This window comes from Dermacentor albipictus, chromosome 9 (assembly GCF_038994185.2).
Source record: "Dermacentor albipictus isolate Rhodes 1998 colony chromosome 9, USDA_Dalb.pri_finalv2, whole genome shotgun sequence".
NCBI lineage: Eukaryota > Metazoa > Arthropoda > Arachnida > Ixodida > Ixodidae > Dermacentor > Dermacentor albipictus.
Genome location: NC_091829.1, coordinates 8,462,701 through 8,490,000, shown reverse-complemented (window position 1 = coordinate 8,490,000; position 27,300 = coordinate 8,462,701). Strand labels below are relative to the sequence as shown.

The following is a 27,300-nucleotide window of genomic DNA, read 5'->3' as shown; positions in this document are numbered from 1 at the left end:
ATCTCTTTTGCTCGCGCCTGGATCTGTGAATTCTACTGTAGCAATTCCATAGTTTATTTACCATGAACAACATTTGTTTATTTCGATAATTTTTACTGAACTTTGTATATATTATTGCACTTTTTTCCCCTGTTGCTTGTCAAATGTACATCATGCTGTACTCCACCCTGCTAAAATCCCGACTTGAGATTGCAGTATTTAGTAGCAAATAAATAAATAAACACCGTCTGCCAGTTTGTCCATGACTTGAGCTTTTAATCTCTGTTGTTCAGTTATAGTGTGCACATGAAGTACATGGCTTCTCGTATACCGCTTTCTAACTTTTGCGCAGTTTCTCACGAAGAGACAAAGTGCATGCTGCCTTGCAGGTAATCCAATGGACAGTCCACAATCTTCAAGTCCTTTTACGACTTATACAGACAATACCGCTCCTGAGGCTTCACTTGACGACACTGTGGAAAACAGCGCAGTGAAGGGGGAGTAACGAGTGCCGCTCGTCCTCCCGTTTCTGTCTTTTCGGCATCCAAGGGGCTGAACCCTTTCTCTCCGATATTTGCACTCGGCACGCACACTCCTGCAATTAGTCCTTTAAGCGATGAAAACGCACTCTTTAGGACTGACTGTCACCCGCCGTGGTTGCTCAGTGGCTATGGTGTTGGGCTGCTGAGCACGAGGTCGCGGGATCGAATGCCGGCCACGGCGGCCGCATTTCGATGGGGGCGAAATGCGAAAACACCCGTGTGCTTATATTTAGGTGCACGTTAAAGAACCCCAGGTGGTCAAAATTTCCGGAGTCCTCCACTACGGCGTGCCTCATAATCAGAAAGGGGTTTTGGCACGTAAAACCCCATAATAATAATAAAAAAATAAAGGACTGACTGTCCAGTTACTCCCGTTTTTCCTGGCACCTTTCTTACGGTGTATGATGTTAACAAGTTAATAACAGAAACTGGAATTCGCGTCAGAGCACATACCTGGATTGCGTAATTGAATCCAAGCTGGGATGAGGTCAAGTCCGTTCAGTAAAAACGCTGTGCTAAGCACGCATTTCGTGATATGCGTTCTCAGAACTTGCGACGACATGCATTGAGTTTCAAATAGCCGTCGCAGCCTATGGGTAGCGGTGTGACGTGAAACGGCACGAGCTTCGTCAGGCATTTCTTTATCCGCTCGTTTGTCATCCCATCGAGATTTGTTCGGGATCACGGACTTTCATGCCGGTTTTCCAATGAACCGCCAACGGAATCGGAGACGAAAGCGGGATTCTTGTGGCACACGGCCGTTTGTCCTCGCCGACACGTTTGCACGAGGCGAGTTTCGCGCGCGTGCCCTTTCAACACGTCGTGCGAATCCGTTAAAGGGTCGCGCACGCGCCGCCGCAACCGCGTGAAAGCGGCGGCTGCACCGTCAGGCGCGCGTTTATAAATACCGGCGCGACGCGCGATGTTTTGAACTTTTTTTCATTTCTGTCATCATTTTAACCCGCTACGTTTTCTCCCGCTTTAATATTGCCCCCCACGTGCTGGCACGCCACCTTGCTTTCAACGATCTTTCACCCTTCCCCATGACGTAACGCGTGTCTGCTGGCGTCGCTTTTCTGCACTCGCTTCTGCCGCTCAGCCCGGTTGCGACGGCCGCCACTTATAATAAACTATGTCTGACCGCGCACGGACGGGCGCCTTCCGGTGTGTGTGTGTGTGCTTTGCTTCGCACGGTGCGCCACGCGCACTGCGAGTGCGGCGCAGAGTCGGTGATCCTCAAGTCTGGGGAAGGGGTCGCCCCCGTTTCTGACGAACTGCCAGCGTCGTGCGACGTGTCAGACTCGTCGCTGCCGCGAACGTGGGGGCTTGAACCCGTTCCCTGCTGCAACTGTTCCCCGAGCTGGCTGGGTCTCGCCGCCGGCAGCATCAGGTGCAGACGTTAGCGGGGAGACGAAATAAGCTCGCCTATTCTCGCCGTCCCAGTCTTATGAGGCCCCCAAAGTATAACCGTGCGACGTCTCGAACAACGAAGACGAGGCCGCAGAATGGACAAGGAGAAGTGCTGACTTTCAACTAGGAATCTTTATTGCGAAACAGTATATATATACATATATATATATGTATGTGTGTGTGTGTGTGTGTGCGTGTGTGGGAGAGAGAGAGAGAGAGAGAGAGAGGGAGGGATTCCTGAATGAGTGATTGCCGTATTATGTCGTTCCACGAGGCGCAACCTTATCTAACTGTGCCTGCACTAACTTTACGTTGGTGAGCGCCCGCCTTAAGAACAAACACTGTCACTTGTGAGACCGAGGGGTTTGATCACACTCCCTGTACTCCGCACGTGGTCTACTTCATACAATGTCATTGCTAGCACGCTGTCAGCCCAGGGCCATAGGAACAAAGCGAGGATTTAATCTCGAGCTAGTTGGTTCATTGATCAGATAAAAACATCGCTACCACATGGCGCTGTTTTCAGCTGTATAAGAAACAAGTCGCGACTGCCCAACCCTCTTCATATTTTTATCTCGCTCGGATCATCATACGTCTACAGCTGCGCCACGAACTCGCCATATCTCAATCTCCGCTCAATCCGTGCTTTCTGTCGATGCCTTCTCGCATCGGATGTCCTTCCACGCAAGCTTGTGTAAGCTGCGCAGTATAAACCTGATTAACTACGTTCTTTGTATCTTTTGCGCATTATTTCTCTCTTCTTTCTTATTTCTTTATTTGTTCACTTAGCTAATAACTCTTGTCACTGCAGGTGGAGAGTAATTGTTATTGACGTACAACGTTTTCTGTCGCTCTTTGTTTTGTACATGCACTGTATTTCTTTCATTTCAATTTCCTTTTCTATTTTTTTTCAATTCTTTAGTCACTCAAACGGTACGTGCCATCGGGCAGACATCAAAATTATAAGCCGCGAAACGTCGCTCGTACCCTCTGCCTTCATCGCCCCCTCTACTCTTCCCTTCCCCATGCTCCTCTCTGGACGCTCAAGATAATCCCATGGGGCGCGATGGAGGATGCCAGGCGCGGCTGCCCCAGTGCCTAATGAGGAGGATTCCCAGGATGCCGGTGCCACCGCTCTGGTGCCGGCAAGCCAACGTCCCGAGCAGGAAAGATGGAAAGGGCGATCGGGGGCTGAGCCGGCTTGGTTCTTCGTCGAGGCGCTGCCCCAAGTATTGCGCCGAATATTGCCGGCGCAGGACTGTATTGACAACTTCCGTGAGGGCTCTGGCGAGACTAAACTTCCGGATGCCGCGGTTTCCTCCCATTCAGTGGCGTGCCCCGGTCGTTCTTTCTTTCTTTCTTTCTCGAAACGTTGAAGTTCCGAGTCTTCGTTTGGCACCGAACAGTTTCATACATACGTCACTAGAGGGCATCGCTGCGCTACTTTTATTTTGAATGAAGAAGAGGAACAGAAAATTGAGGTAGGTAAACAGCTAGACTACAATAAATTTAGTAGATAGAGTGAGAGATGGGGATAAATGAAAGGCAAGGAGGTTAACTAGGACTGCGCCCTGTTGGGTGTTCGCACTGGGGGATGGGATAAAGGGGAAGAGCATTTCAAGAGAAGGAGAGAAAGTTCAGTGTTGATGTTGCCCACGCTGCAACAGTGCCCTGCTCTGTATCGCAGACAGTCGTTTAGTTCGGTAGCCTTCGGAAATCGCAACAGCGCGTTTTGCGGCTGTGATATGAAAAACCGTGGTCCCAAGAACTTGCACAATGAGGAAGGTTTTCCGTCTAGCTGCTTCAGAGCGGTGTGGAGTTCATGTAAAACCTGATAGCTCAAGCAGGCTAGGTGACTATTTGCCGCCGCCATGTCCCAGAATCCATGCCATCAGGTATCATCGTATTGAAAATAACTTAAGTGCCAGGTCTTCAGCAGAAATCCTTAAAAGCGGACATGTGGTATCTTCTGCACACAGATGGTATACCACGCATTTCTTCAATATTAACAGTGCCATAAACTGGGATGGAGGTAGACACAGTAACGTCACAAATGAGGCGCTTTCTTCCAACTCAAGATTTCTTCTTGTCCCTGTCGCTCACTTTAGCCCTTCCATAGCAGCTTTATGATATCCTCAATAATATAAATGTGTGCAGCTATTGTACGGCCTGGCTGAAGCTGCCGCTGGAGGTAGAATAATGATATTTATACGGATCTCTTCGTAGCACATTAACTAAAGCACATTCTTATGCAGTACTCAGTGTTGCCAACGGCGTCTCACGTCGATCTGCGATCGACATACTTTGCTAGGGCTCTCAGTGGTGACGCAGACGTTAACGCGTGTGTTAAATTATAGCTCTTCTACCAGGGCTTCTTTACTGCGGGAACTAAAATAACTGCAAGCACTTTTACACTCTGTCTTCACTGAAACCCTTCCGCCACGTTTGGGAAACGAACCCTGACCTTGTGTTCAGTAGCAGAATACAATAAGCGCTGAGCAAGTGTGGCGAGCGTCTGCACTGCTGATACTTTTATTTGAATTGCAGTGAGCGTTGATTGGTAGTGATGTTTCGCCTAATAATAACGATTAGCTTGCGCAAATGCTGCACATTCAGTCATTCTCTCGGTTCTTCTCGGCGAGAGGCTCATATTTTCTTTTAATTGTACCTTTCCGACTCCCCATTTCCACTACTCTGAGTGTGGTTGATCTTCTCATTTCTGAATACTGCGTATTGCGTTTCTGTGGGACCCACCTTGCTCTTTGCTATGCCAGCTCGTAAGCATTGATGTTAGGGAAATTACAATGCTGTGGATGTCCGAGAAGCGTCGCGCCTGTCCCGTAAGTGTTACACAATTGAGTCAACGCGCTTCGTAGAGCGCTTTCCATATCAAGTGCCTGAAAAGATCGAATGCAAAGACGACAGGACCAGAGAGGCGGCTGGTGCTTCCGCCTTCCTTTCCGTTTTATGATCAAATTTTCTAAAACCGACCGTGCTGCTCGTGTTCTTCAAGGCCCTTGCGCTGTTTGTGCTTTCGTTTGCATTCTTTCCCGTCTTCTTGTGGTGCTTGCAGGCAATGCGGCACTCCTGATATCGACGTGCACGCCGGAAGATCCCGCGGGAGAGCGCGTCTCGAGACTCCGGTGCCGTCGATGCTCTCCTTCCGCAACGGGCGCGCTTGCATATCTGCGATATCGCCGCACGGGGCGCACGTACAGTGCGCCGTGCATTACGTACGCGAAATCGAGTTAAGGCGCATACCTCGATTTAAAGCATTGCTTCACTCCATATCGCGGCGGGGACGTCACTGGATATTTTGTTTTGCATTACGTTTGCGCCTAACGTGTACAACTTTGTTTATTTCTGATTTGTTCCTCGGCTCTTGTTACTTTTTTCTTATAAGCTTGTTCGTTCATTCGTTCCTTTATTTATGTGCTTGTTTTCAGTTGTTTGCTTGGTTTCCGCGCCTGTTTGTTTCTGTACTTTGCTTCGCTTACTCTTCACCGATCTTGGGAAGCGGCATCGCGTGAGCCGTGTTTTCTTATGCGCCTCGGCGGGAATTGATCTGAATGCGCGACGTCCCTGTGCATCTTCCCAACGCTGCCTATATCCCGTCTCGCCAATCCCGTGCAGTGCAGCTAATGCTATGGGCAGCGTCAGCCAACTATATAATAAATAACAGAACGTAAGGAAGGTGCACACAACAGCGATGACTAAGAACCAAGTGTTTATTCTTTGAAGCAACTTATGTTATGTACCGCTCGTCGAAAAAAAAAACATAAATGACGGAACAGCAGCATGCGTGGAATTATAGGAGAACGAAATCACTTCTATAGGAATGACGTCTCCTTTGGCAGAAGTGAAGTGAATGGGTAGCTTGCGCGTACATCGCGAGTTTTCTTGAATATGGAAGGCTTCGGATATCTGTTGTACGCGTTTGTCACCTGTATTTGAGATAATTGCACAAACTAAAAAAAAACGAAATGCGCGCTTCACAGCCACATTCATCGAAATGCAGCGCCGGGTGGCTATCTATTGCTTGCTAACTCACCTTTTTCGAGAGTTCGCGCATGTGGTGATTTACACAAAGCACCGTTTATCTGACGTAGAAGCGCCCGCAGAAAATAGGAAACCGGTAAATAACATTGCATCTGTGCTTGCCAAACACTGTGTACGTTCTTTTTTTTTTTTTGGAGGGAGGAGGGTGTTTGTTTTAATACGATAGCGTTAAGGGCCCCATGTCGCAGGAAATCCGCTGTCGGCTTCCGCCATCGGTCGCGTTGTGCGTAAGTAAAAAAATCATCCCGAATCACAACCACGCAGACCCTCTGCGTGTCGCATAGGCGTTATTGAACTAACTGAATTTCTCAAAAATGCCTTATAAGATTGGTAAATTCGTGAAGACATGATATCGTCAAATTGTAAGTTGAATATACGAGAAAATAAATTGAATGTACGAGAAGACGTAATTCTGTTAAGCGGAAACTAAAACACAAACCCCTTTTTCCTTGCTTACGGAGGTATGCGCCATTGATGAGTCACTGCTTGTAGCCTCTGCCTCACGACGGTATGAACTCTTGCCTGCACTGCCGCCGGGATCGGCCCGTCATTGTTTTCTACAGGGCCCCGTGTCGCAAAATATACCGTGTCGGCGTCGACGAGGCGCGACAACGCTATCGCTTTCCGCTTTTAAATGCGAAGCTTAAGCGTCCTCCAAGACTTTTTTATTTTGTTTTGTTTTCGCTGTGATATCGTTCCTGTGGGCGTGTTTTTGTTCTAGTACTTCCACGCATTCTCTTATTCCATCATTTGTGTTTTTATTGTCGAGCTCTCACTATACAGATCGGTTGAGACGAGCCTTAGGCGTGGCTGCACTGCATGGAGTTGGGTATAAGTTCCTGCTTCGCCCTCTCGTTCGCCCTCTCATGTCTTTCATAACTTCGTAGTTTTCTGCACAGATTTTCATCTTCCTAAGAAACTAATGCACTGTTCTCGTTCTGGTACAGTGGAGGGAGTCAGCGTGGGCTGCGTGCGTTTCGACAAATCTTGAAAAAGAGCAGAGAAAGACAAGGAAACATGCATGCTCGAGCTGTTTCGTAGTCTGTTTCGTAGTTTCGTACACTCGTAGCGCATGGAACTGCGTTCTTTGATCTTTTGCACGTATTGCGCCGCACTTTGCAGGCTATCAAGCTGAGGCCCTATCCGGCGCGCGCCTTTTCCTTTTTCTTTCTTAATGGACGTCAGGAGATGTTGGCATGCCAATAATGGCCATTGAAAATAAACGCCATGCAGAAAGCGTGCGTTCCATAACACACAGCACAAAAATTAAGGAACACAGAAGATTAATGATTTCTTTCTTTCTTCGCAAATGGTATTTGAAGTTTAATATATTTACCTGTATACTTTGGGGGAAAAAGGACGCCTTGTTAAATCTCATGTACTAAAGTTGGCGGCTGTATGACTTTCTGCGGACTGTTTCTGTCATATTTGTCGATGCGACTTCCCATGATCATATCATATGTATAATGTAACTTGGCACTAACATTCAGCTGATCACACTTCCACTTTGCGTCTCCCTTCACCCAAAGCACGAATATCGTGTACAAAGTAAAAAGGCAATTGTCATCAGATTTACGGAAGGTTTTTAATAGTTTGATTGAATTCTCGTGTTGATATTACAAAATGTTTTCAATGTTTGAAGGTCTCAGAGAGCGGAGTTCCCGGTTAAAAGAAGCAATTCGCAGAAGAATGAGCCAGGCAAATGACATTTGCAATGGCCAATGGCACATCCATGTGCGCTGCTGTCATTGACGCCCATGATGAAGCCTGAATGAGAACCTAATATCCTGTTATTGTTGTCACTGCATCATTTCGGCAGCCTATTTTGGCAATAAGTAATGCTGTATTTGTCAAACTACGTGGTGTGGCACCTTCGTTAAAATAATGTGTGAAGCAAACGTACAACATCGTCAAACACTACGCCTTGTGGGCTCAGTCCCATCAACAGCATTCTCGACGTGACGTTAGGGGATGTTACGACTTTGCACCGCTGCACCACTATTACGACTTTGTGGTCCCGTAGCGCTCGTCACCCGTTTCGTGACAGAGCGTTGGTAGCGAAGACTCCGAGCCAGGCGTCGATGAGAATAACAAAAGGGACTTTATACACTATATACAGGTCATACAGGTCATACAGGACATGAACGGGTCGGCACTGGGGCCGAGATCTCACAGCAAACGCGATTGTTCCCGCACGGCGACGTCCGGCGAAAACGCGTGACGCATCTCACCCCAGTCGAGAGCGGCACTGTGCTCTCGGTGGGTCGGCGGATCCGGTTTTTCAGGCGGCGCGTCGCGGCTTTTATAATCCCCGAGGAACCATTGTCACTCAAACGGCCCAATACAAAGTCAGCACTCGGCGGTCGTCCGAGAGGTCCAACCAGCGACCGCGCTGGCCACCTGGTTCAAAGTTCGCGCGCGCAGTGACCTCCATGCAAAAGGAGGTGCGGCGCCGGGCTGTCTGGCACTCGTGTGCACGTCTGAACATGCTGCTCACCGACGCTTCTCCGCAGAACACTGCTGCCTGACGGCTCAGCATCCTGACTTGTCAAGGGAGAATTTGGGCGTTCGCAGGATAAATTCTGCATCTTGCAGATCCGGAATCCGGGCTGGTGGTAATGGCACAACAGGGATCAGAGCCTATCAAAATATGATGACGCTTCGAATGAAACCATTTCTGCTACGAACGGATGTTTTTCGTTCGAGTGCGAGTGATGTACAGCCATAGTAGCAGAAATCGTGATTGCGATGTCAAAAAGTCTCGTTGAGGCTTTAGGCATGCAGGTGCTCTTTTTTTTTTCTTCTTCGTGGTTCCCCCCCCCCTTCCGAGAATGCTGGCCGTCACCCCTTGTTCAGCTCCCGTGGGATAAAGCCCGTCACTCGCCGAACAGGCTCATCGCTCAACGCGCGAAGTTCTCGAGCGCTGTGCGGTCAGCGAAAATTTGCGTCGGAAACTTTCCCGTCCGAGCTCCGTGTCCTCCCGTCTTCCTCCCGGACCGTGTGCGGTAGTACACGAAGCAATGAGATCGCGCGCTCAAGACAATGACTTTTCTTTCTTCATTTCTTTCGCAATATCGGCGAAAAGAAAATCGAAAAGAAAAAGAACATGAACAAATAAACTCATGCATAGTTCGGAAACTCTGCGTGATATTGCTTCCAAGAAAAATTATACTCTCGTTTGTGCTTAAAAAAATTGAGTAATATTAATTATTTTCTCTCTCTCTCTCTCTCTTCTGTCTTTTTTTTGCCGGTTTCACGAGTGTGTTTATGTAAAACCGGCACCATCGTTAATATGTTTCTAGTTCTTTTTTTTTTTTAAGTTCCACAGGCAATAGTTTGATTGAATTCTCGTGTTGATATTACAAAATGTTTTCAATGTTTGAAGGTCTCAGAGAGCGGAGTTCCCGGTTAAAAGAAGCAATTCGCAGAAGAATGAGCCAGGCAAATGACATTTGCAATGGCCAATGGCACATCCATGTGCGCTGCTGTCATTGACGCCCATGATGAAGCCTGAATGAGAACCTAATATCCTGTTATTGCTGTCACTGCATCATTTCGGCAGCCTATTTTGGCAATAAGTAATGCTGTATTTGTCAAACTACGTGGTGTGGCACCTTCGTTAAAATAATGTGTGAAGCAAACGTACAACATCATCAAACACTACGCCTTGTGGGCTCAGTCCCATCAACAGCATTCTCGACGTGACGTTAGGGGATGTTACGACTTTGCACCGCTGCACCACTATTACGACTTTGTGGTCCCGTAGCGCTCGTCACCCGTTTCGTGACAGAGCGTTGGTAGCGAAGACTCCGAGCCAGGCGTCGATGAGAATAACAAAAGGGACTTTATACACTATATACAGGTCATACAGGTCATACAGGACATGAACGGGTCGGCACTGGGGCCGAGATCTCACAGCAAACGCGATTGTTCCCGCACGGCGACGTCCGGCGAAAACGCGTGACGCATCTCACCCCAGTCGAGAGCGGCACTGTGCTCTCGGTGGGTCGGCGGATCCGGTTTTTCAGGCGGCGCGTCGCGGCTTTTATAATCCCCGAGGAACCATTGTCACTCAAACGGCCCAATACAAAGTCAGCACTCGGCGGTCGTCCGAGAGGTCCAACCAGCGACCGCGCTGGCCACCTGGTTCAAAGTTCGCGCGCGCAGTGACCTCCATGCAAAAGGAGGTGCGGCGCCGGGCTGTCTGGCACTCGTGTGCACGTCTGAACATGCTGCTCACCGACGCTTCTCCGCAGAACACTGCTGCCTGACGGCTCAGCATCCTGACTTGTCAAGGGAGAATTTGGGCGTTCGCAGGATAAATTCTGCATCTTGCAGATCCGGAATCCGGGCTGGTGGTAATGGCACAACAGGGATCAGAGCCTATCAAAATATGATGACGCTTCGAATGAAACCATTTCTGCTACGAACGGATGTTTTTCGTTCGAGTGCGAGTGATGTACAGCCATAGTAGCAGAAATCGTGATTGCGATGTCAAAAAGTCTCGTTGAGGCTTTAGGCATGCAGGTGCTCTTTTTTTTTCTTCTTCGTGGTTCCCCCCCCCCTTCCGAGAATGCTGGCCGTCACCCCTTGTTCAGCTCCCGTGGGATAAAGCCCGTCACTCGCCGAACAGGCTCATCGCTCAACGCGCGAAGTTCTCGAGCGCTGTGCGGTCAGCGAAAATTTGCGTCGGAAACTTTCCCGTCCGAGCTCCGTGTCCTCCCGTCTTCCTCCCGGACCGTGTGCGGTAGTACACGAAGCAATGAGATCGCGCGCTCAAGACAATGACTTTTCTTTCTTCATTTCTTTCGCAATATCGGCGAAAAGAAAATTGAAAAGAAAAAGAACATGAACAAATAAACTCATGCATAGTTCGGAAACTCTGCGTGATATTGCTTCCAAGAAAAATTATACTCTCGTTTGTGCTTAAAAAAATTGAGTAATATTAATTATTTTCTCTCTCTCTCTCTCTCTCTTCTGTCTTTTTTTTTGCCGGTTTCACGAGTGTGTTTATGTAAAACCGGCACCATCGTTAATATGTTTCTAGTTCTTTTTTTTTAAGTTCCACAGGCAATTCTCTCAAAGTCATCTCTTCTTATGAGGACTTGTATGGGTTCGCAAGCTCAATTCGTTCGCAGCGCTCTCTCATCGGCTCTCACGCCGCTTAGCCATAGGCGCTGCTTGTCAATGGAAATTGCGCTCTTTGTGGTAAGCTGTTCAGCACTACGGGTGTGTGTAGCGAAATAGCTTTGCCCCTTCATAATGCGTTGTTGGCACGCTCGCTCACCGCTATTCGTTTTACGCTGGTGGAGCGGCTCGCAATCTATCGCCTTTTTATTTCAATTTCGCAGTGGGGTAGTGGTAGCGGAATCGTTCTTTATCTTAATATGATTATAAAATTCGCCCTTTAGTGGTTTTCATTCTCTCCGTAATGACGACGATGATGGCGGTGAAAGAGCAACGTTTGGGAGGTTCTTTAACGCTCAATGCAAGTTGACAGGTGGGAACGTGGTCCGTAGCCCTCTTCATTAGTAAAATCGTCATTCGAATTCCCTGGAGAGATGCAGCTGCTTGATGCTTATTTTCTTCGAAGGACGCTCAGACTGACGTTGATAGCGTAACCTATATCCAGAATGCCTGCGCCGACCTTTAGGTCTCGTTAAGCAAAGTAGGGTCAATTTTCACTAGTAACGTGTAAGGCCTGAAAAAAACAAACAACTTTGAAGTGATTATGCGACATAGTGTTAAGAACAGGAACCTCCATGCTTCAGCAGTTACGCGTCACTCCAAGGGAAGAGAGAAGAGAAAGCAAGGGTAGGGAAGGCAAGGAGGTCAACCAGAACAGCATCCGGTTTGCTACCCTACACTGGGGGTGGGGGAAAGGGGAATAGAAAGAGGAAGAAAGGGAGAGAGTCAGCACTGAGTACATGTGGGAGGGACACCTTACACAATGACACTATAAGCGGTCTCTTAAGCCCGTGCACTTTAAGTACCGCACTAGTGCACGAATCGCTTTTCGAGCCAGTGACGGTTGTGGCCACGGTCCGAGTATCTTTGACTCGGTGAATGGTCTCGAGTCTAGTCTGTGTAAAGTTGCCCGCAGAGGGAGGCGGTGGACATCGTAGCGAGGGCAGGTACACAATACGTGCTCGATGGACTCCTCGCACCCGCAGGAGTCGCACATCGGGCTCTCGGCCATTCCCATACGGTAGGAGTATGCGTTCGTGAACGCCACTCCCAACCACAAGCGACACAACAAGGTTGCTTCGCCGCGGGAAAGGCTAGGTGGCAGTTGTAGCCGTAGCGTGGGGTCCAGTTGACGTAATCTGCAATTGAAGCCACTTGATGTCCAGAGACCTTGGGACTTCTTGCGCGCAAGTAGGCGAAGTTCTCTGGCAGCGTCCGACCTCGCCAAAGGTGTTGGACGCGTCTTTGTATCTTCGTGGGCACACCGGGCAGCCTTGTCAGCTAGGTTGTTGCCGACGATGCCACAGTGAGCAGGAATCCACTGAAATACAATGTGGTGTCCTCTTTCCAGAGCATGGTGGTGCAGTTCCCTGATTTCAGATGTCATTTGCTCGTAAGTTCTATGACGTAACGCGGACTTGATGCTATGAAGGGCTGCCTTGGAGTCACAAAATACGACCCACTTCTCTGTTGGCTCTTCGGTGATGTACATCATAGCGGCATGGAGAGCTGCAAGTTCTGCCGATGTAGATGTAGTCGTGTGCGACAGTTTGAATTTAACTGTAACGTTCTTGGCTGGAACGACGAATGCGGCAGTTGAGCTGGTAGGTGAGGTTGAACCATCGGTATATATGTGTATGCGGTCATGATACGTCTGGTGCAGTAATAGGAGTGTAAGTTGCTTCAGAGCCGGCGATGGATGATTGGACTTTTTTGTAATTCCAGGAATATCAAAATTCACTTGAGGCTGTCGCAGGCACCACAGGGGGGAGGAAGGCTTCGCCGCCGGTGTAAAACTTGCCGGTATGTACTCTTGATGAGCGTTAATCATTCGTGAAAAGGTCGCTTGAGGTCTCTCGGCTGGTAGGGAGGCCAAATGGTGGTCGGGGATCCTTGACAGATGGCGAATGTGCGCTCTGAGAGAGTCGACAGCTACATGTGTCTGGATTGTATGGTCTCCTGCGATGGTAATTGTTGCTGCTGTTGACGTGCACCGAGGCAGCCCCAAACACGTGCGTAGGGCTTGACCTTGTATGCTCTCCAAGGTGCGAAAGTTCGTCTTGCATGCATTGGACAACACTGGTAGGCTGTAACGTAGGAGTCCGAGAAACAGAACCCTGTACAGCTGCAACATAGAATGGTCTGGTGTACCCCAGTTTTTCCCGCATAGAAATTTGAAGACTTGAGCAATGGCGACTAGCTTCTTCTTCAGATAGACGCAGTGAGGGCTCCACGAGAGGTTGCGGTCAATGATGACGCCCAGAAACCGATGTGTCTTAACATAGAATACAGCTTGACCATTGATGGTAACAGGATACGATGACATTTGTTTCCGCGTAAAACCAAGTAATGCGCACTTCTCAGTAGACACACTGAGGCCTTGTTCTCGGAGATAAGAAGCCGTCATGGTTGCCGCCCGCTGAAGCCTCGCTCTTAGCTGAGGGCGAGTCACCGCAGAGGCCCAGATGCAAATGTCGTCGGCGTATATTGAGACATGTACTGTCTGCGGTAGGTAATCCGCTAGTCCTACCAGGACGAGGTTGAACAAAATAGGTCTCAACACTCCACCTTGCGGCACACCACGGCAGATGTAATGGTCTGAAGTTGGGCCGTCTTCGGTCTGTAAGAAAAAACGCCTTTCAGTCAAATAGTCTTGAATCCATTGATACATCCGGCTACCAACTCCAACAGCCTCAAGTGAGTTTAGTATGGCCTCATGGGTGACGTTATCATAGGCTCCTTTTATATCCAGAAAAAGTGCCGCAGACAGGCGCATGAGGCTTTTTTGATTTTGGACCCATGTTACGATGTCAATGACGTTGTCTATGGACGTGCGACCCCGACGGAAGCCTGTCATGGCGTTCGGATAGATGTTGAATCGTTCTAGGTACCATTCCAATCGGGCAAGAATCATTCTTTCCATCACTTTGCCGACGCAGCTCGAAAGCGCAATCGGACGATATGATGAGATCTCAAGCGGTGACTTTCCAGGTTTCAGAATGGGGATCAAGCGGCTCGATTTCCATTGTTTAGGAACGGCGCCGTTCTGCCAATACTCATTGTAGTAGTTGAGAAGCTCATCACGTGCCTCATGTCCAAGGTGGCATAGGGCAGCATACGTGATGCCATCAGGTCCTGGTGACGAAGAACGCCTGCAAGTCGCCAACGCAGCATCGAGCTCTTCGAGTGAAAATAGCACGTTGATTTCTGGTACACGTGCCTCAGGGATGTCATTCAATGCTGCGTCAGTAATGATGGCCACGGACCCAGCAATCCGTGCGCAGAACTCTTCAGCCAATTGAAGTTCCGAGCGAAGTTGGTAGAGGGCCAGAGCAGCGAAGGGCTTCCTTTGATGCGTAGATGAGCGAAGACCCCTAACCGTTCTCCATATGTGCGAGAGCGATTTTCGGGGATCAAGCGACTGACAGAATGTTTTCCATCGCTTATCTTCCAATTTATCCATGCGACGCTGGATTTTCTTTTGTATGCGCCGTGAAGCCCTCAGATCCAAGACGGACTTCGTGCGCCGATACCTCCTCTCCGCCTGTCGGCGTGTCGCACGCAGCCTATCCAGTTCCACGTCCAAGTCTGTTCGCCTTGTTGACCTTGTAAGCGAGCACATGGACGTTTTCAATGCCTCTGCGATTGTTTCTTCGAAAGTGTGTGAGAGGCCTTCCCGACAAGTGTCATCCATATCCTTCTTAAATTTTGTCCAATCAACTGTACGCAACACAGTAGAGGAGCGTTGGTCAATTCCTCTAATCGTTATGTATGTTGGAGTATGGTCGCTTCCATGTGTTTCTACGTCTGTAAACCATTGGACGCTCGAGGCAAAGCGCCGTGACACCAAAGTCAAGTCCAAGCAGCTACTGTAGGTCGTGCCTCGCAGAAATGTAGGGCTGCCGTCATTTACACAGCACAAATCATGGTCGGCAGCAAAGGAGGCAAGGCTCCTGCCTTTGGAGTCCATTTTAGTGCTTCCCCATAGCTGGTGATGCGCGTTGAAGTCACCTGTGATAACCCAGGGACCATTGTTCATTAGTAATATTTTCTTGAGTCGTTCGCCGTCAAAGTGACCCGCTGGGGATATGTAGGCACCAATTAGTGTAAATGACACATTCTTCTTTTGGACATTTAGGCAGACATATTGGTTGTCGTCATGAGGCTCTATTGCGTTAGCGACATATGTGAAGTCCGTGCGGATGTAGATTATCACTTTCGTGCTCGCACCGCGTGTGGACGAGACGAAAGATTCATAACCGGACAGTCTGAGTGGAGTTGATGTATTTGGTTCGCAAATGACCAGTATGGGGAAGCGATTTGTGAAAATGAATTGGCGAAAGTCTGATATACGGGTCCTTAGACCCCTGGCATTCCATTGAAAGATCGACGCACTTTTAAGTTCAGTGCGGAAGGGGACTATTGGTCGAGCCATGGTGCTTAAACGATGCTAGCAAGCACTGGATTTAGTGCATCCAGTATTTGCAGAGCGCTTCGAGCTGCTGGTGTTTGCAGCTTGTTCAGTATAATGCGCATTGTATTAATTAGCGATTGCAGCATATCAGCCACCTGCCTGTCTTGGTCACACACATCGCCGACAGTAGACGTCGGGGGTTGTCCAGCGAAAGTTTGCTGTGATTCTGTTGGTGAATGTTGTCGTTTTGGTAGAGCCGGCCAAGATTCGGCAGATGTGGCCTTCTCAGTGGACTTGCTCTTCGCGGTCCTTTCCACATTGTCTGGCCTAGGCGGTGGAGGAGGAGGTGGTGTTGTAGGAAGTGGCATGCGCCTTCCTTGAGAAGCCTGTCTTGAGGAGCGCCGGTGAAGTGAACGTCGCTTCCTGATTTTTTCGGCGGCTTCGCGATGAGATGAATGATCTCTCGCCATCTCTTTCAAGATGGCCATTTCCTTCTTAATATGTGGGCATTTCTTCGATGAAGCTTCATGTGATCCTCCGCAGTTTGAACACTTCACCACAGTCGCGCCACATTTATCTGCAGCGTGGGGCTCTCCGCAGCGGGGGCATGCTGCCTGATTTTCGCAGACGCTGCTCACGTGTCCCAGTTTCATGCATTTGCGGCACTGGAGAGGTTTCGCAATGAAAGGCCGCACTGCATGTCTGAACTGTCCAACCTTGACATGCGAGGGTATATGTTTGCCCTTGAATGCTATTTTCACGCAGCGTGAAACTGCCTAGCCGCTTAACATCAACGATGACCTCATCATTGGCTGGCTTGATAAGAATCGGCAAGTCGTTATTAAGGATGGCGACGTCTACGTCGTAGATAACGCCGGTGACTACGTCAGATCCCAGAGGGATGTAAGAGCGCACCTGAATGCCATCGAGGTCCGTTACGCTGCGTAGAGTGGTCAAAGCAGCCGCATGCTGGACATCAACCGCCAGAAGATTTTTTCGGGTGTTCACTCGAATGTCCGATATTTCATTTGGCACCAAGGCTTCCAGTGACATCGACACAGATTGCCTGTTAAGTAGCTTCATGTTGACGTTGGGAAGCAGGGGCACAAAGATGATGGTGTTGGCGTCCGGCCTCTGTGTCTGTCTCACTGTTTCCGTGCTTGACGATGAGGACGTCCTGGTGTTCCGTCGCTTCGCTCTGCGGCTCTGTACAAGCTGGAAGTCGTCATCGGAAGTGTCCTCACTGCTGAGAGAGTAGACATGGGTGTCCTCGCTGTCGGTGTCGCTCTGCTGACCGATCCCCTTCCTGGAGGCGGCCGCCGCTGACGCCGCCGTCGCCGGCAGACGTGCGGGGTCGTCCACTTCCATTGCGACTGAGCAGGGAGCGAGGACCAGCGGATGAACTTAGGTTTTCACAGAAATAACCCGGAGCTAGAAAGAACAGCGCTGCATCAAAAGACACTTCGTCGTCGTCCACTCCAAGGGAAACCAATGGTATAGGATCAATCGTAATGGCAGACTTATAGTGCGAATGATCCTGGCTTCCTGAATTTCTTTTTCTTTAATGAGAAGCGAAGTTTGACGTAGTCATGTTCTTGTTTGGTTTTGCGCTACTGTTACGACGAGCTGCTTAATACCCGTTTGATGCATTGTAAGGTTTGCTCTCTCGGGTACTAGGAAAGAATAGAAACTTATTCCACTCAGAAGAGGCTGAGGTCTGCTAGTAATCTCGTGATTAGCGGAGCTTCCGTAAAACTTGTATATTTTTGTTTCTTTCGATGGAGACTAGAATAAAGGTTGGAGCGAGTGCAGTGATTTATTGGAAGGTGAGATGAGGTAGTGTAGTGGCGCGATTAGAAGACATTGCTGAATTGCGCCAGAGGGAAGTGGTCTGAGTACAGGATGTATGTCATCATTCGTGGCGCTCTGTTCGAGAGGGAATTGTTCGCCTCAGGCAACGAAAATGTTGGCAATTTTCTTTTTCTTTTCCTTTGCGTTGGGGTCTTTAGCAATCTGTTCCTGTTCCCGGCGCTTCAGGTTTCCGCACCGGCCCTATAGGCTAAAGCTGCACTTTAAAAAGCTGGTTCTTTTCTTGTGCCCTGGTAGCTCGCGGGAAACTAGGATCACCCGAAGGCAAGGCTGATATGTTTTCAATTCCGTGCCTTAAATGTGCCACCAACTTTGAATAGTCACGTTGTTCAGGTACCTATAATCTGTAGCATTGGCTTACCCATCGCTGTTAAGCGACCTTTTAAGAAGACTCGGCCCGTAGCTTTTCTTTGAGCTGCGGTAATGACCGTTTAGAAGAACAAATATTATCGTCGTATCACGTCGTTGTTTTTTTCGCTCCTAAACGTCAACATTTGTAGTAGATTTGTTCCACGTGGTTAGGACTTTAAACTTGCATGCTGCGTATGGTGGCTTTATGACTTCGGCGCTCGGAAATTTTTGTTGGTGCGTAGTTGTTTTGCCTGCTGTTCCTTGCGTCGAACTCCATTTTTGTTGCATTTGGTTAGCATTACTATTTGAGATCTTTAATCTTGCTTTCTTCTTACTTTCTCTTTGCTTTCGTTCTCGCCATCTTCCATTTCCATGTTTCTATTCCTTCTTTCCCAGGCTTTGTGCCCCCTTCCGTGACAGTTGCCGGAGTGCTTCATGCGTTCTTTATCTCTCTTTCAGTTGCGTATACATTTCAAACCAAATAATAATAATGAAAATGGAATTTATTAAAGCTCTTCCAAGGGATCAAGAGAGACTGTACGAAGAGTCCTAGCTTTTGGCATCAACAACACGAGCTCGCGTCTTGCGCCGAAGCCATGGCAGTACCCACAGTGCCGCTGGCATGTTCTCCAATATAATAGTAATAATAATAATAATAATAATAATAATAATAATAATAATAATAATAATAATAATAATAATAAATTTTTTATTGCACATAACGTATACAGGGCAATAAAACGGGCCTGTCAAAGCCTCTAGTGGCTTGAGGGACTTGGCCCGCCAAAGTCGGCAGACGGACGTGCAGTAAAACATAAAATAAGAACATAATATAAACACAATATGTCAACACAATACTAACATGAAATCAATAGTGACCAAGGTGCAAAAAGTTAGGAAAAGTAACATCAACAAGAAAAGTAACATCAATAATAATAATAATAATAATAATAATAATAATAATAATAATAACTCTGATGATGATGGTGATGATTAGCAATGCTGCAGGTTAATGCGCAGTAGGTTAATGCCTCCTTAAGAAACACTGACGCCCTACGTATTGTGTACGCATTGACAGCCCTAGTTTTGATTGATACCCGAAGTAATTTGAACGCGCGAAAGCTGGCGCAGGACATCGGGCAGGGGTGAACCGACGTCCGCCGGTGCTGCGGCGAAGCCTACTCCTAGTGTCGCCAGCCAGCTACTTTAGCTTAGGCGCCACTACCAGGCCATCGACGATAGTCGCCCAGCGCTCCTCGTCAAAGCAAAGCCCCGCCGTCATCCAGCAGTCGCGCGCTGTGCTCTGCTGCCGCACGCGCCGTCGAAGGGCCCACCCGAGAGGCCCTCCCGACTCGAGCAGCGTATAGGGGCGAGCGGCGGCCCAGTGTGGAGGCAGGGGAAGGCAGAGCAAGCCAGAGGAAGGGCTTCTGCAGCCGGCGCGCAGCGCGAGAGGCAGCATCTGTCGACGCGGGATCTTGGCTCGCGAGCGACACACGCTCTGCCACCGCCGGGTATAGGGTCCGGGCCTCCTCTGTTGGTTTGGTCTCGACGCTAGCGCCCGCTAGCACGACAGGGCTTCCTAGCAGCGGAACCGCAACCCTCCCACATCCACTCCTACTGTGCCCCGCTCTTTCTTCCCTCTTCTCTTTCTCTTCGTTCCCTCGGAGTTTGAGCTTGAGGCTTCCGAGGCCTACGCCCGCTTTTTCTCTCTCGCGTCTTTCTTTGACCCGCGCATGTTCCGTGTGGGGTTTCTTTGCTGTCATTTAACTTCTTGGAGCTGGCTGGAGAGGAGGAGTTTTGTGTGTGTTTGTGTGTGCGTGCGTGTGCGCGCATATAGTGGGAGCTGCTGCCTGCTTCGACTGCTGCTCGCTGGCTGGGCTCGCCACGGGGCACCGTCCAGGCTCCGTTCCAAGGCGCTGGTTCCCCCCACACTGCTCGAGCGGCGTTTCTTCCGCACTGCACCCCCCCCCCCCCCCCACCTCCTTCTTGCTAGTCGCTTCTTTCTTTCGCACGAAGGAGCCCGATCCGCAGCCAAGCTGCAGCGAACGCGGCTTCTTCGCTCCTTCTCTGTCGCGCGCCCGAACAACCTCCTTCTGTCGGTGGTGTTGCCGTTTGCCCGCCTCTGCTGCGCGGCTTCTTGTTTTGATCGCTGCGCGACGTCGTCGACGGCGACGTCTCTGGCTCCTGGGAATGTGCCTCGGCGCCGTCTTTGTTCGCGATAATGCGCCGTAGTTCGCTCGCTGTTGACGCGAACGAACTCGCTGCCGCGTGCGACGCTGACCTCGTGGTGCCTTGGCTCGGCTCGACTGCTGTGTCTTGGAAACCTGTTCGCCGGTGACAGTGCATCGCTGGTGGCTTCAACCTTCGGGACGACAGGACAGTCCGAGAAGTTCTTACCTTCCGTGGCGAAGCGGCAAATACAGTCGTGAATTGTTTGCTCGGTGTCCCTCCGTGGTTACGAAGATATTGCAAGGAACGCAAGTGTTATTGCCATCGGTAGCTAATGGCCCTCGGGCCACGGACAGCAAACTTCTTGACGTCAAACGCTCTATGCTTGGCTGGTTGGTTGACCTCACGGCGAAAGGGCATTTAGGCGTTTATGGGTGTTCACTGCTTACAAGACTTGCGGTGATGATCATCTGTTCTTCTTTTAATGCATCTCCTGACATGTCGTGGACCTTCTGCGAGTGTCTGGAAGCGATGTGATGCGCTTTCGTCGCCGCGGGCTATCATCAGTCGATGCGGTTCCGGAAAGACTTCGCGAAACTGTTTAACGTTACGTTCATGCCCTGCTTAGGGCACCCTACCGTGAGTCCTACCCTCTTGGCAGCGCCTTCGTGTCTTGGGTGGCCTAGCCTGCTGAGCGTGCCGCTAGTGACAGAAGGGTTCCGGTGTTGACAAACGTAGTGTGGCGACGGACGAGACACGCCGCATGACTCTGCCTCGCTAAGAAGCTACGTCAAAGTGTCCTGCCCTGACTTCGTGCAACAGCGAATGCTTCTGGATTCGGATCTTGCGATCTTGGAGGAGTCTTTTCGCGTGACACATGTGTGTTGCGTGTTGCGACATTTACGAAACGCCGGAAGCAACATCTTCGCTTTGGCGTGACGGCACAGTCCTATTGTTACTTGCCTCCCACCGCGTGGCATCGCCAACAGATTTGAATCTCACCGCGGCGGGAGGACGGTGACGTCAGCTGGCTTGCGCTTGGATACGCTGTGGTCAAAGCTGATCGCCGCCATTTCGCATCTGGAGGATACTGCTTCGCCACGGGAATGTGCGTGATGTGTGGTCGACGTCGCTTGTGATGTGCTTCGCGGTGCAGTGACGTGCGTGTGGTGAAAACGGAGGCCTGCGTAGGAAGCCCGTGTACGCTACTCAATTAAACCTCTCGCTGAGCTATCGTACAACATTGGGGTTACATGAGGTCTTTCGGCTTTTATTTTCTGTCTTAGTGGATTGATCGCTGGTGGAGATCTCGCAGAGCTTTGTCACGTAGTACCGCGAGCGTTGTCGCTGGAGAGCTTCGCGTCCCCTCAGCCTCAGTGCTGCGCTTATCGCGAAAACGTGCGTGAGGTTCGCAGAGTGTGCGCGCATTTGGTGCGACGTAAGCTGTTATTCAAGCCACCTAGGAGCGCCAGTCGTTTCTTAATAACGTTTTGCCCTGGTCACTTTTCGATTCGGTTTAACCTGACTCACTCGACTGTGAAATTCGCAGGTTGTCTTATCAGCCGACCCTTTACTAAATAATTTCTAGAGCTGCAAGAGCCCTCTCTCTCTCTCGAGACCTCGTCGCGGTTCTCCTCAGAGTGACTCCATAGACGACGTAAGTGACCTCGAGGAGCGAACGCGATATCCTCACGTCGGTGAGTAAGATTCCTGACGTCTCTGCGTGTGGCCAGTCAAATCCGCGTGCCGGTTTCTCTTTCGGATTTCGTTCAGCGAGGCGCGGTAAGCTGGAGCCACGAAGTAGGACGACCGCCCTGGGCTCTTGTTCACGCGACACCGGCGGCCCATGCGTCGTCGCCCCTAACAACAGCCTGGCGTCAACCGCTGCAGGAAAGCGACCGCGCCGCTGCTCCGACGTCGTGCTCGGCGCCGCGGCCGTGGGCCCGTCCGTGTGGTGGTGGGACCTCCGCGGCTCCCTGTCGTCGGTGCCCGTCGCGTGCGCGGTGTGTCTCGTGCTGGCCAGCGCGATCAGCTTCGTGCTCGCGTGGTCGATCGCGTTGGGCGTCGTGTTCACCGTGGCCTCAGTGTTCGGACTGGCGCTTGCGACTAGATCCAACGGCCCCTCCGTGCCTCAGTCGTCGCCGTCGTCATCGACGCCACCTGCTCCTTCAACGGTGGTGATGACGCCCACCGTTGCGGACGACGTCGTCGTTGACGATGAGGAGGATGACTACGATGAGTTCGCCGAGAAGTCTTCGCCGTCGCCCATTCTGGAGCAGGCGAAGAACCGCGGATCTGGTCCCGGCTCCCGTAGCGCCACAGTCGGTGCCCTTGGGCTGTCGCGGCAGCATATCATCCACCTGCGACGTCTCTACCAGCGGCACCATGGGCCCGGTGTTCGGTAATGCCCGATCTTGTCTATACACTAGGGAAACATCAAAGAAATTATCGCATATACGAAAAAATCGTGCGCCAGTTTAGATGGAGGAGCTCGGGTGTTCGTTCGTGCCGCCACTACTCATGCCTGCTGTTGTGCCTTTGATGAGAGTAGCATCGAGGAAACAATCTCGAGCCCAAATGACAGTTATTCATATCCCAAGCCTAACGATCGGAAATGAATCAGCAGCACTCGCTTTGTATGTTCACTTTGACAGTTGACTGCAGCTGTAATCTTTCACCGCTTTCATTGCTTTGATCGTTTTGATCGTCAGGCTTCTATGCATCAGCGCTGCTCGTTAAACAGTTTACGAATGTGACGGCGATACCATCCGCTGGTTGCAATTCATGTGTGAGCTTCGTGCTATGCAGCCGAACAGAAGAACAATGAGAAGTCCTTCGTGACACCCAGGAATGAATGAATGCCCGTTTAATTGGTGACGTTAATGATATAGCTCATGCTTTTAGAGTAGGCATGTTCGTGGCTTAACATGGGTGGAACGGAGACGAAAAGCATACATATATATATTTTTCTTTTTCGTTGGAACTCATAGTTGATCAATGTACTCACGTGACGGAGCTGTGCCTTATTGCACTGTCCGTGCAGAAGCGCCCCCGTTGAGCAGTCTTTCCCGGCTGCTCTAACACTTGCGCGCCCGAGTGGTTTGGCGTCTACGCGTCGAGGAGCTGCTATATCGTTCAGCAGCCGTCGTTCGTTGACGCTCGCGTAATGCACGGCGAACGCGGCTCGCCTTTTATGCTGGGATTATTGAGTCCTGCGTTTAGACGTCGCGCTCTATGCTCGGCGAATGCAACGAGCAGCCGTGGACTAGGCGGCCGTTCGATGTATGTAAATGCCCGTGCCGAGTTTCATCTGCGTTTGAAATGAGTGAGGTGTGCTCTAGGAAGTCGAGCGATGAAAGAGGGTGGAAGTAAGAGGGTGGGAGACCAACAGCTCCCTTGACATCGGCATGACATCGGCCGTCGCAGATACTGAGACAACCAGATCAAAGACCGGGCAACGACCGGCCACTACCACAATTTACTTCCATCTTCCTTTATTTCTATTTCCTTCTTTCTTTCTTTCTTTCTTTCTTTCTTTCTTTCTTTCTTTCTTTCTTTCTTTCTTTCTTTCTTTCTTTCTTTCTTTCTTTCTTTCTTTCTTTCTTTCTTTCTTTCTTTCTTTCTTTCTTTATTTATTTATTTATTTATTTATTTATTTATTTATTGATGGCTGAAAAGACAAATCACTCCACTGTTAGCGCCTCCTGAGAACCCTGTTGTTCGCCATGTATAGTGTAGCTGCAAATAGTCCATAAGTTACTAAATCAAAGATGATAAAATTGGCGTATAGTGTCAATATTTCTTTAATCTGTGGAAGCTCACGAAATCATATCTGGACAGCCTTTTGCAATGTCGACAGATGTTTTGCTATAAAGTCCAAAAGATGATAAAAATTTGTCACGCGAGCGTGTTTCGTTTGAATTTGTGGCGAATGTCGCAAAAAGCTGTTTGAATACTATTTGCAAAGCTAAGAGATGTTTTTCTATGAAGTTTATGAAATGCTCACAGCTTACAGGCTACTCGTGGTCTTTTGCTCCTAGACATCTTCTATATAAATCCCCACACACTTTCTGCACAAAAGCTCTGCTGCGATATTTGAAGGCTACTGGACTGAGTCGGCGTCTGTGACCCGGACTGAGTGACCGAACGATATCCCCAGTGGACTTTCTCTTCTTCTTTTAATCTTTCCGTCCCCTTTTCCCTTTCCCCAGTGTAGGGTAGCCAACCGGGCTCAGTCCTGGTTAACCTCCCTACCTTTCCTTTATCATTTGCTCTCTCTCTCTGCAAAGACGTTTAAAACAGTGTATGCCACAATAGAGCAAAGAAAACAGGCATGCCAATGCCGTTTAGTGTGTATCTTTAATTGACAAGAAGACAAATATAGTCGACAGGAAGGTTTTCATTTTATGCGAAGCATATTACGAGAGCTCAACCCAGCTCCTCAGGCGCGGCGGTGTCGCCTTGAAACCACGTGACACCGTGACGTCACGACAGAGGAGAAGTGGCTTTGGCCCAACTCTTGCAAGACGGGCTGGGTGGGAATCGAACCAGGGTCTCCGGAGTGTGGGACGGAGACGCTACCACTGAGCCACGAGTACGATGCTTCAAAGCGGTACAAAAGCGCCTCTAGTGAATGCGGTGTTGCCTTAGAAACGAGCTGTTTCTAAGGCGTGCGTCTCTTGCTCAGGCGCACATTTCGTTGCCGCGCCGAACGCTGCTTTGCTCGACGCTCACCGCGTCCAATGCGGGGCGCGTAGTCGCTGCCCTGTAGCCCATTGTCTTACACCCCTTGGCAGGTCGACGGGAACGCTGTCGCGTTCCACTCTTGAAGGCGAAGCAGTAATGCATGAGTTGTTTCTTCGTCTAGCCGAACCAAATATAGCCAAGCAACAGCAGTTCACCAGGCTAAACAGTGGTTCAACAACTAAAATAAAGGCTAGTATGCTTCGCATCCTGGGCTTAACCTTACCTAAGCCACAGCCATTTTTTTTGCTTGCCGTGCGACTGGGACTAATCGGTGCCACCTAAAGGCAAAAACGCTTTTTAAGTGCTCAGCAGTCTACGTGGAATATGTAGTGTCTAAATCTGTTTATATTGGTGAGGGAACTGTTACTCAGGCTATAAGGTGTAGGTCATTCACGCAGTTGTAAGCAGATGGTCCGCTTTTGCTGTTCTACTTGCAATGTTTCATTTTTCGCTTTTTTTCTCTTAGCACAGCACTCTGATTTCTTGTATATTTTGGGCTTAGTTGATCACCTTATCAAGCAAATCAAAACAGTAATAGGATCGCGCCTAACTTTGACGGTCTGTGCTTCCATTCTGCGCACGTTGTGTGAGAGCCACAGCGCTGCATGGCATACGCTGGCAGCATCGCCTTTCGCTGCCCCTCACTTAAGCAGGCCATAATTTACTCAGCGCACGTATGAAGGGGCCATCAACAAGCGTCCGTATGCGCGCCGATGGAAAGCGAGCGGTTTCCGGCGAAGGAGCCCGCGCGGAAGCCATGTTTACGACGTCTTCCCATCAAACGTCACGCGGTCAGAACTAAAATAGGAGACGGGAAAAACTTGATCGTGTTCGCGATGTTTTTCTAACGCTACCCGCCCTTGCGGCCAATATTTTTAACACGGCAAGCAGTGATGGGGTGAACGGCCACGGAAGAGCGAACTTTCTTGCTGAGCGAACAACGACCACCACTGTGGTATAAAACTGAGCGCCGCTTTGGCGCACCATTTATAAACAACGCGTTTCGGTCGCATTTATGGCACTTCTGCGCCTTAGGCCAGAGCGTACAGGAGACGCGAGTTGATACTTTCGTGGTCAGGTCCTCGTCTGTCGACAGCTGCCTCAGATTTACGTCAAGCTCGACTATCGCCGCCTCGTTATGTGCCTGTTAGTCGCCGGGCCACTTTCCGAGAGCGGGGGGGGGGGGGGGGGAAGAGGGGGGGGTTCTGAGACCAGTTTCCTGCCGTTTCCACTCATTTAGCGACATAACGTTTTCTGGTCTCCTTGTGTTGCAAAGAGCACACATCGTGATTTTTAGGTCCTGAAGTCCTGAAGTTGTTCTGAAGTTATCGAATACAATGTTACTCGATTCAATAAACACTATGTGAAGAAACAATTGTAGCGGCAGAGTCCCTTTTGGTAATCATAGCTTAAGGTAGGGGGCAGCTCGTGCGCCACTTGTGGGCCAGGTTTACTTCTTTTGATAAAGCAATAAAATGCCAAAAGATGATCTCATGCGCCCAAAAGTTACGATGTTGAATTGTTATTCGTGAGAAACCTTAGTTATTAGTATATCACGTTTCGTGACTGCCCTTGCTGTGGCTGAGGTGTTGATTTCGAGGCATGCACATGTCTGGAAGAAAAAAGATCCACTGAGCTTCCTAGTAGTAGCTCACGGTGTTGTTCGCAGCGTATCTGCTGCTGTGATCATAATCAGCAGCAGCCTATTTTATTTCCACTGCCTGACGAAGGACTCTCCTAGTGATCTCCAATTACCCTTGTCTCGAGCTAGCTCATTCAAACTTGCGCCTTGTAATTTTCTATTTTCATCACACCACCTAATTTTCTACCATCCTCGACTGCGCTTCCCTTCCCTTGGCACCCATTCTATAACTATAATGGTTCACCGGTTATCTAGCCTACACATTAGATGCTCTGCCCCGCTTCATTATTTTTCTCTTAATGTCAATTAAAATATCGGCTATCCCCGATCGCTCTCTGATTCACACCGCTCTCTTCCTGTCTCTAACGTTACGCGTAACATGTTTCGTTCCATCGCGCTTTACGCGGTCCTTAACTTGTTCTCAAGCTTCATTGTTAGCCTCCAACTTTCTGCCATACAAATTTTCGCTGGTGGAATGCAATGATTGTACAATTTTCTTTTCACCGACAGGGGTATAAACTACCAATCAGGATCTGGCAATGCCTGTCGTATGCACTCCAACCCATTTTTATTGTTCTGTTATAGTTTTCTGCTATAGGAGGAAGTTATCCGCATGAAATGGTGTTTCGCTTCGTCGTGGTGGCATCTGTCTTGTTCAAGCTCCGGTTTTTCAAGGGAACGATGAAAGACATTTTGTTTGCAGTTACTTTTGTGGGAACGAGGAGCGAAAGTTATTTGAATAAGGCAACGAAAAACAGCGTAAGAGTGGAAGGCTGGACTAAGTGGTTCTGATTCAGCCTGAAGATTGTGATAGACTCTCAAGGTAAATACAAGAAGTGACGATGAGGGTGACAGCACACGCTACTCTTCAGCTGATGGTTAATCTTGTACGTGATGAACATGTATAGGGGGTATAGAACGAACATGTGGGT

General features: G+C 49.5%; 1 protein-coding gene across 3 annotated transcripts in view; it reads left to right on the top strand.

Moving 5' to 3' along the window:
* Window positions 1-27,300, top strand: part of dnc (phosphodiesterase dunce) — a 696,777-nt gene that overhangs the window by 272,444 nt on the left and 397,033 nt on the right. The window contains exon 1 of one of the 3 annotated variants that reach the window (XM_070524784.1): window positions 19,948-22,381. The exons of the other annotated variants lie outside the window; for them this stretch is intronic. Coding sequence (XP_070380885.1) covers window positions 22,161-22,381 — 221 coding nt within the window. The 5' untranslated portion in view covers window positions 19,948-22,160. Of the gene's footprint in view, window positions 1-19,947; window positions 22,382-27,300 lie in introns of those variants that run through there. 3 annotated transcript variants of the gene reach the window in all.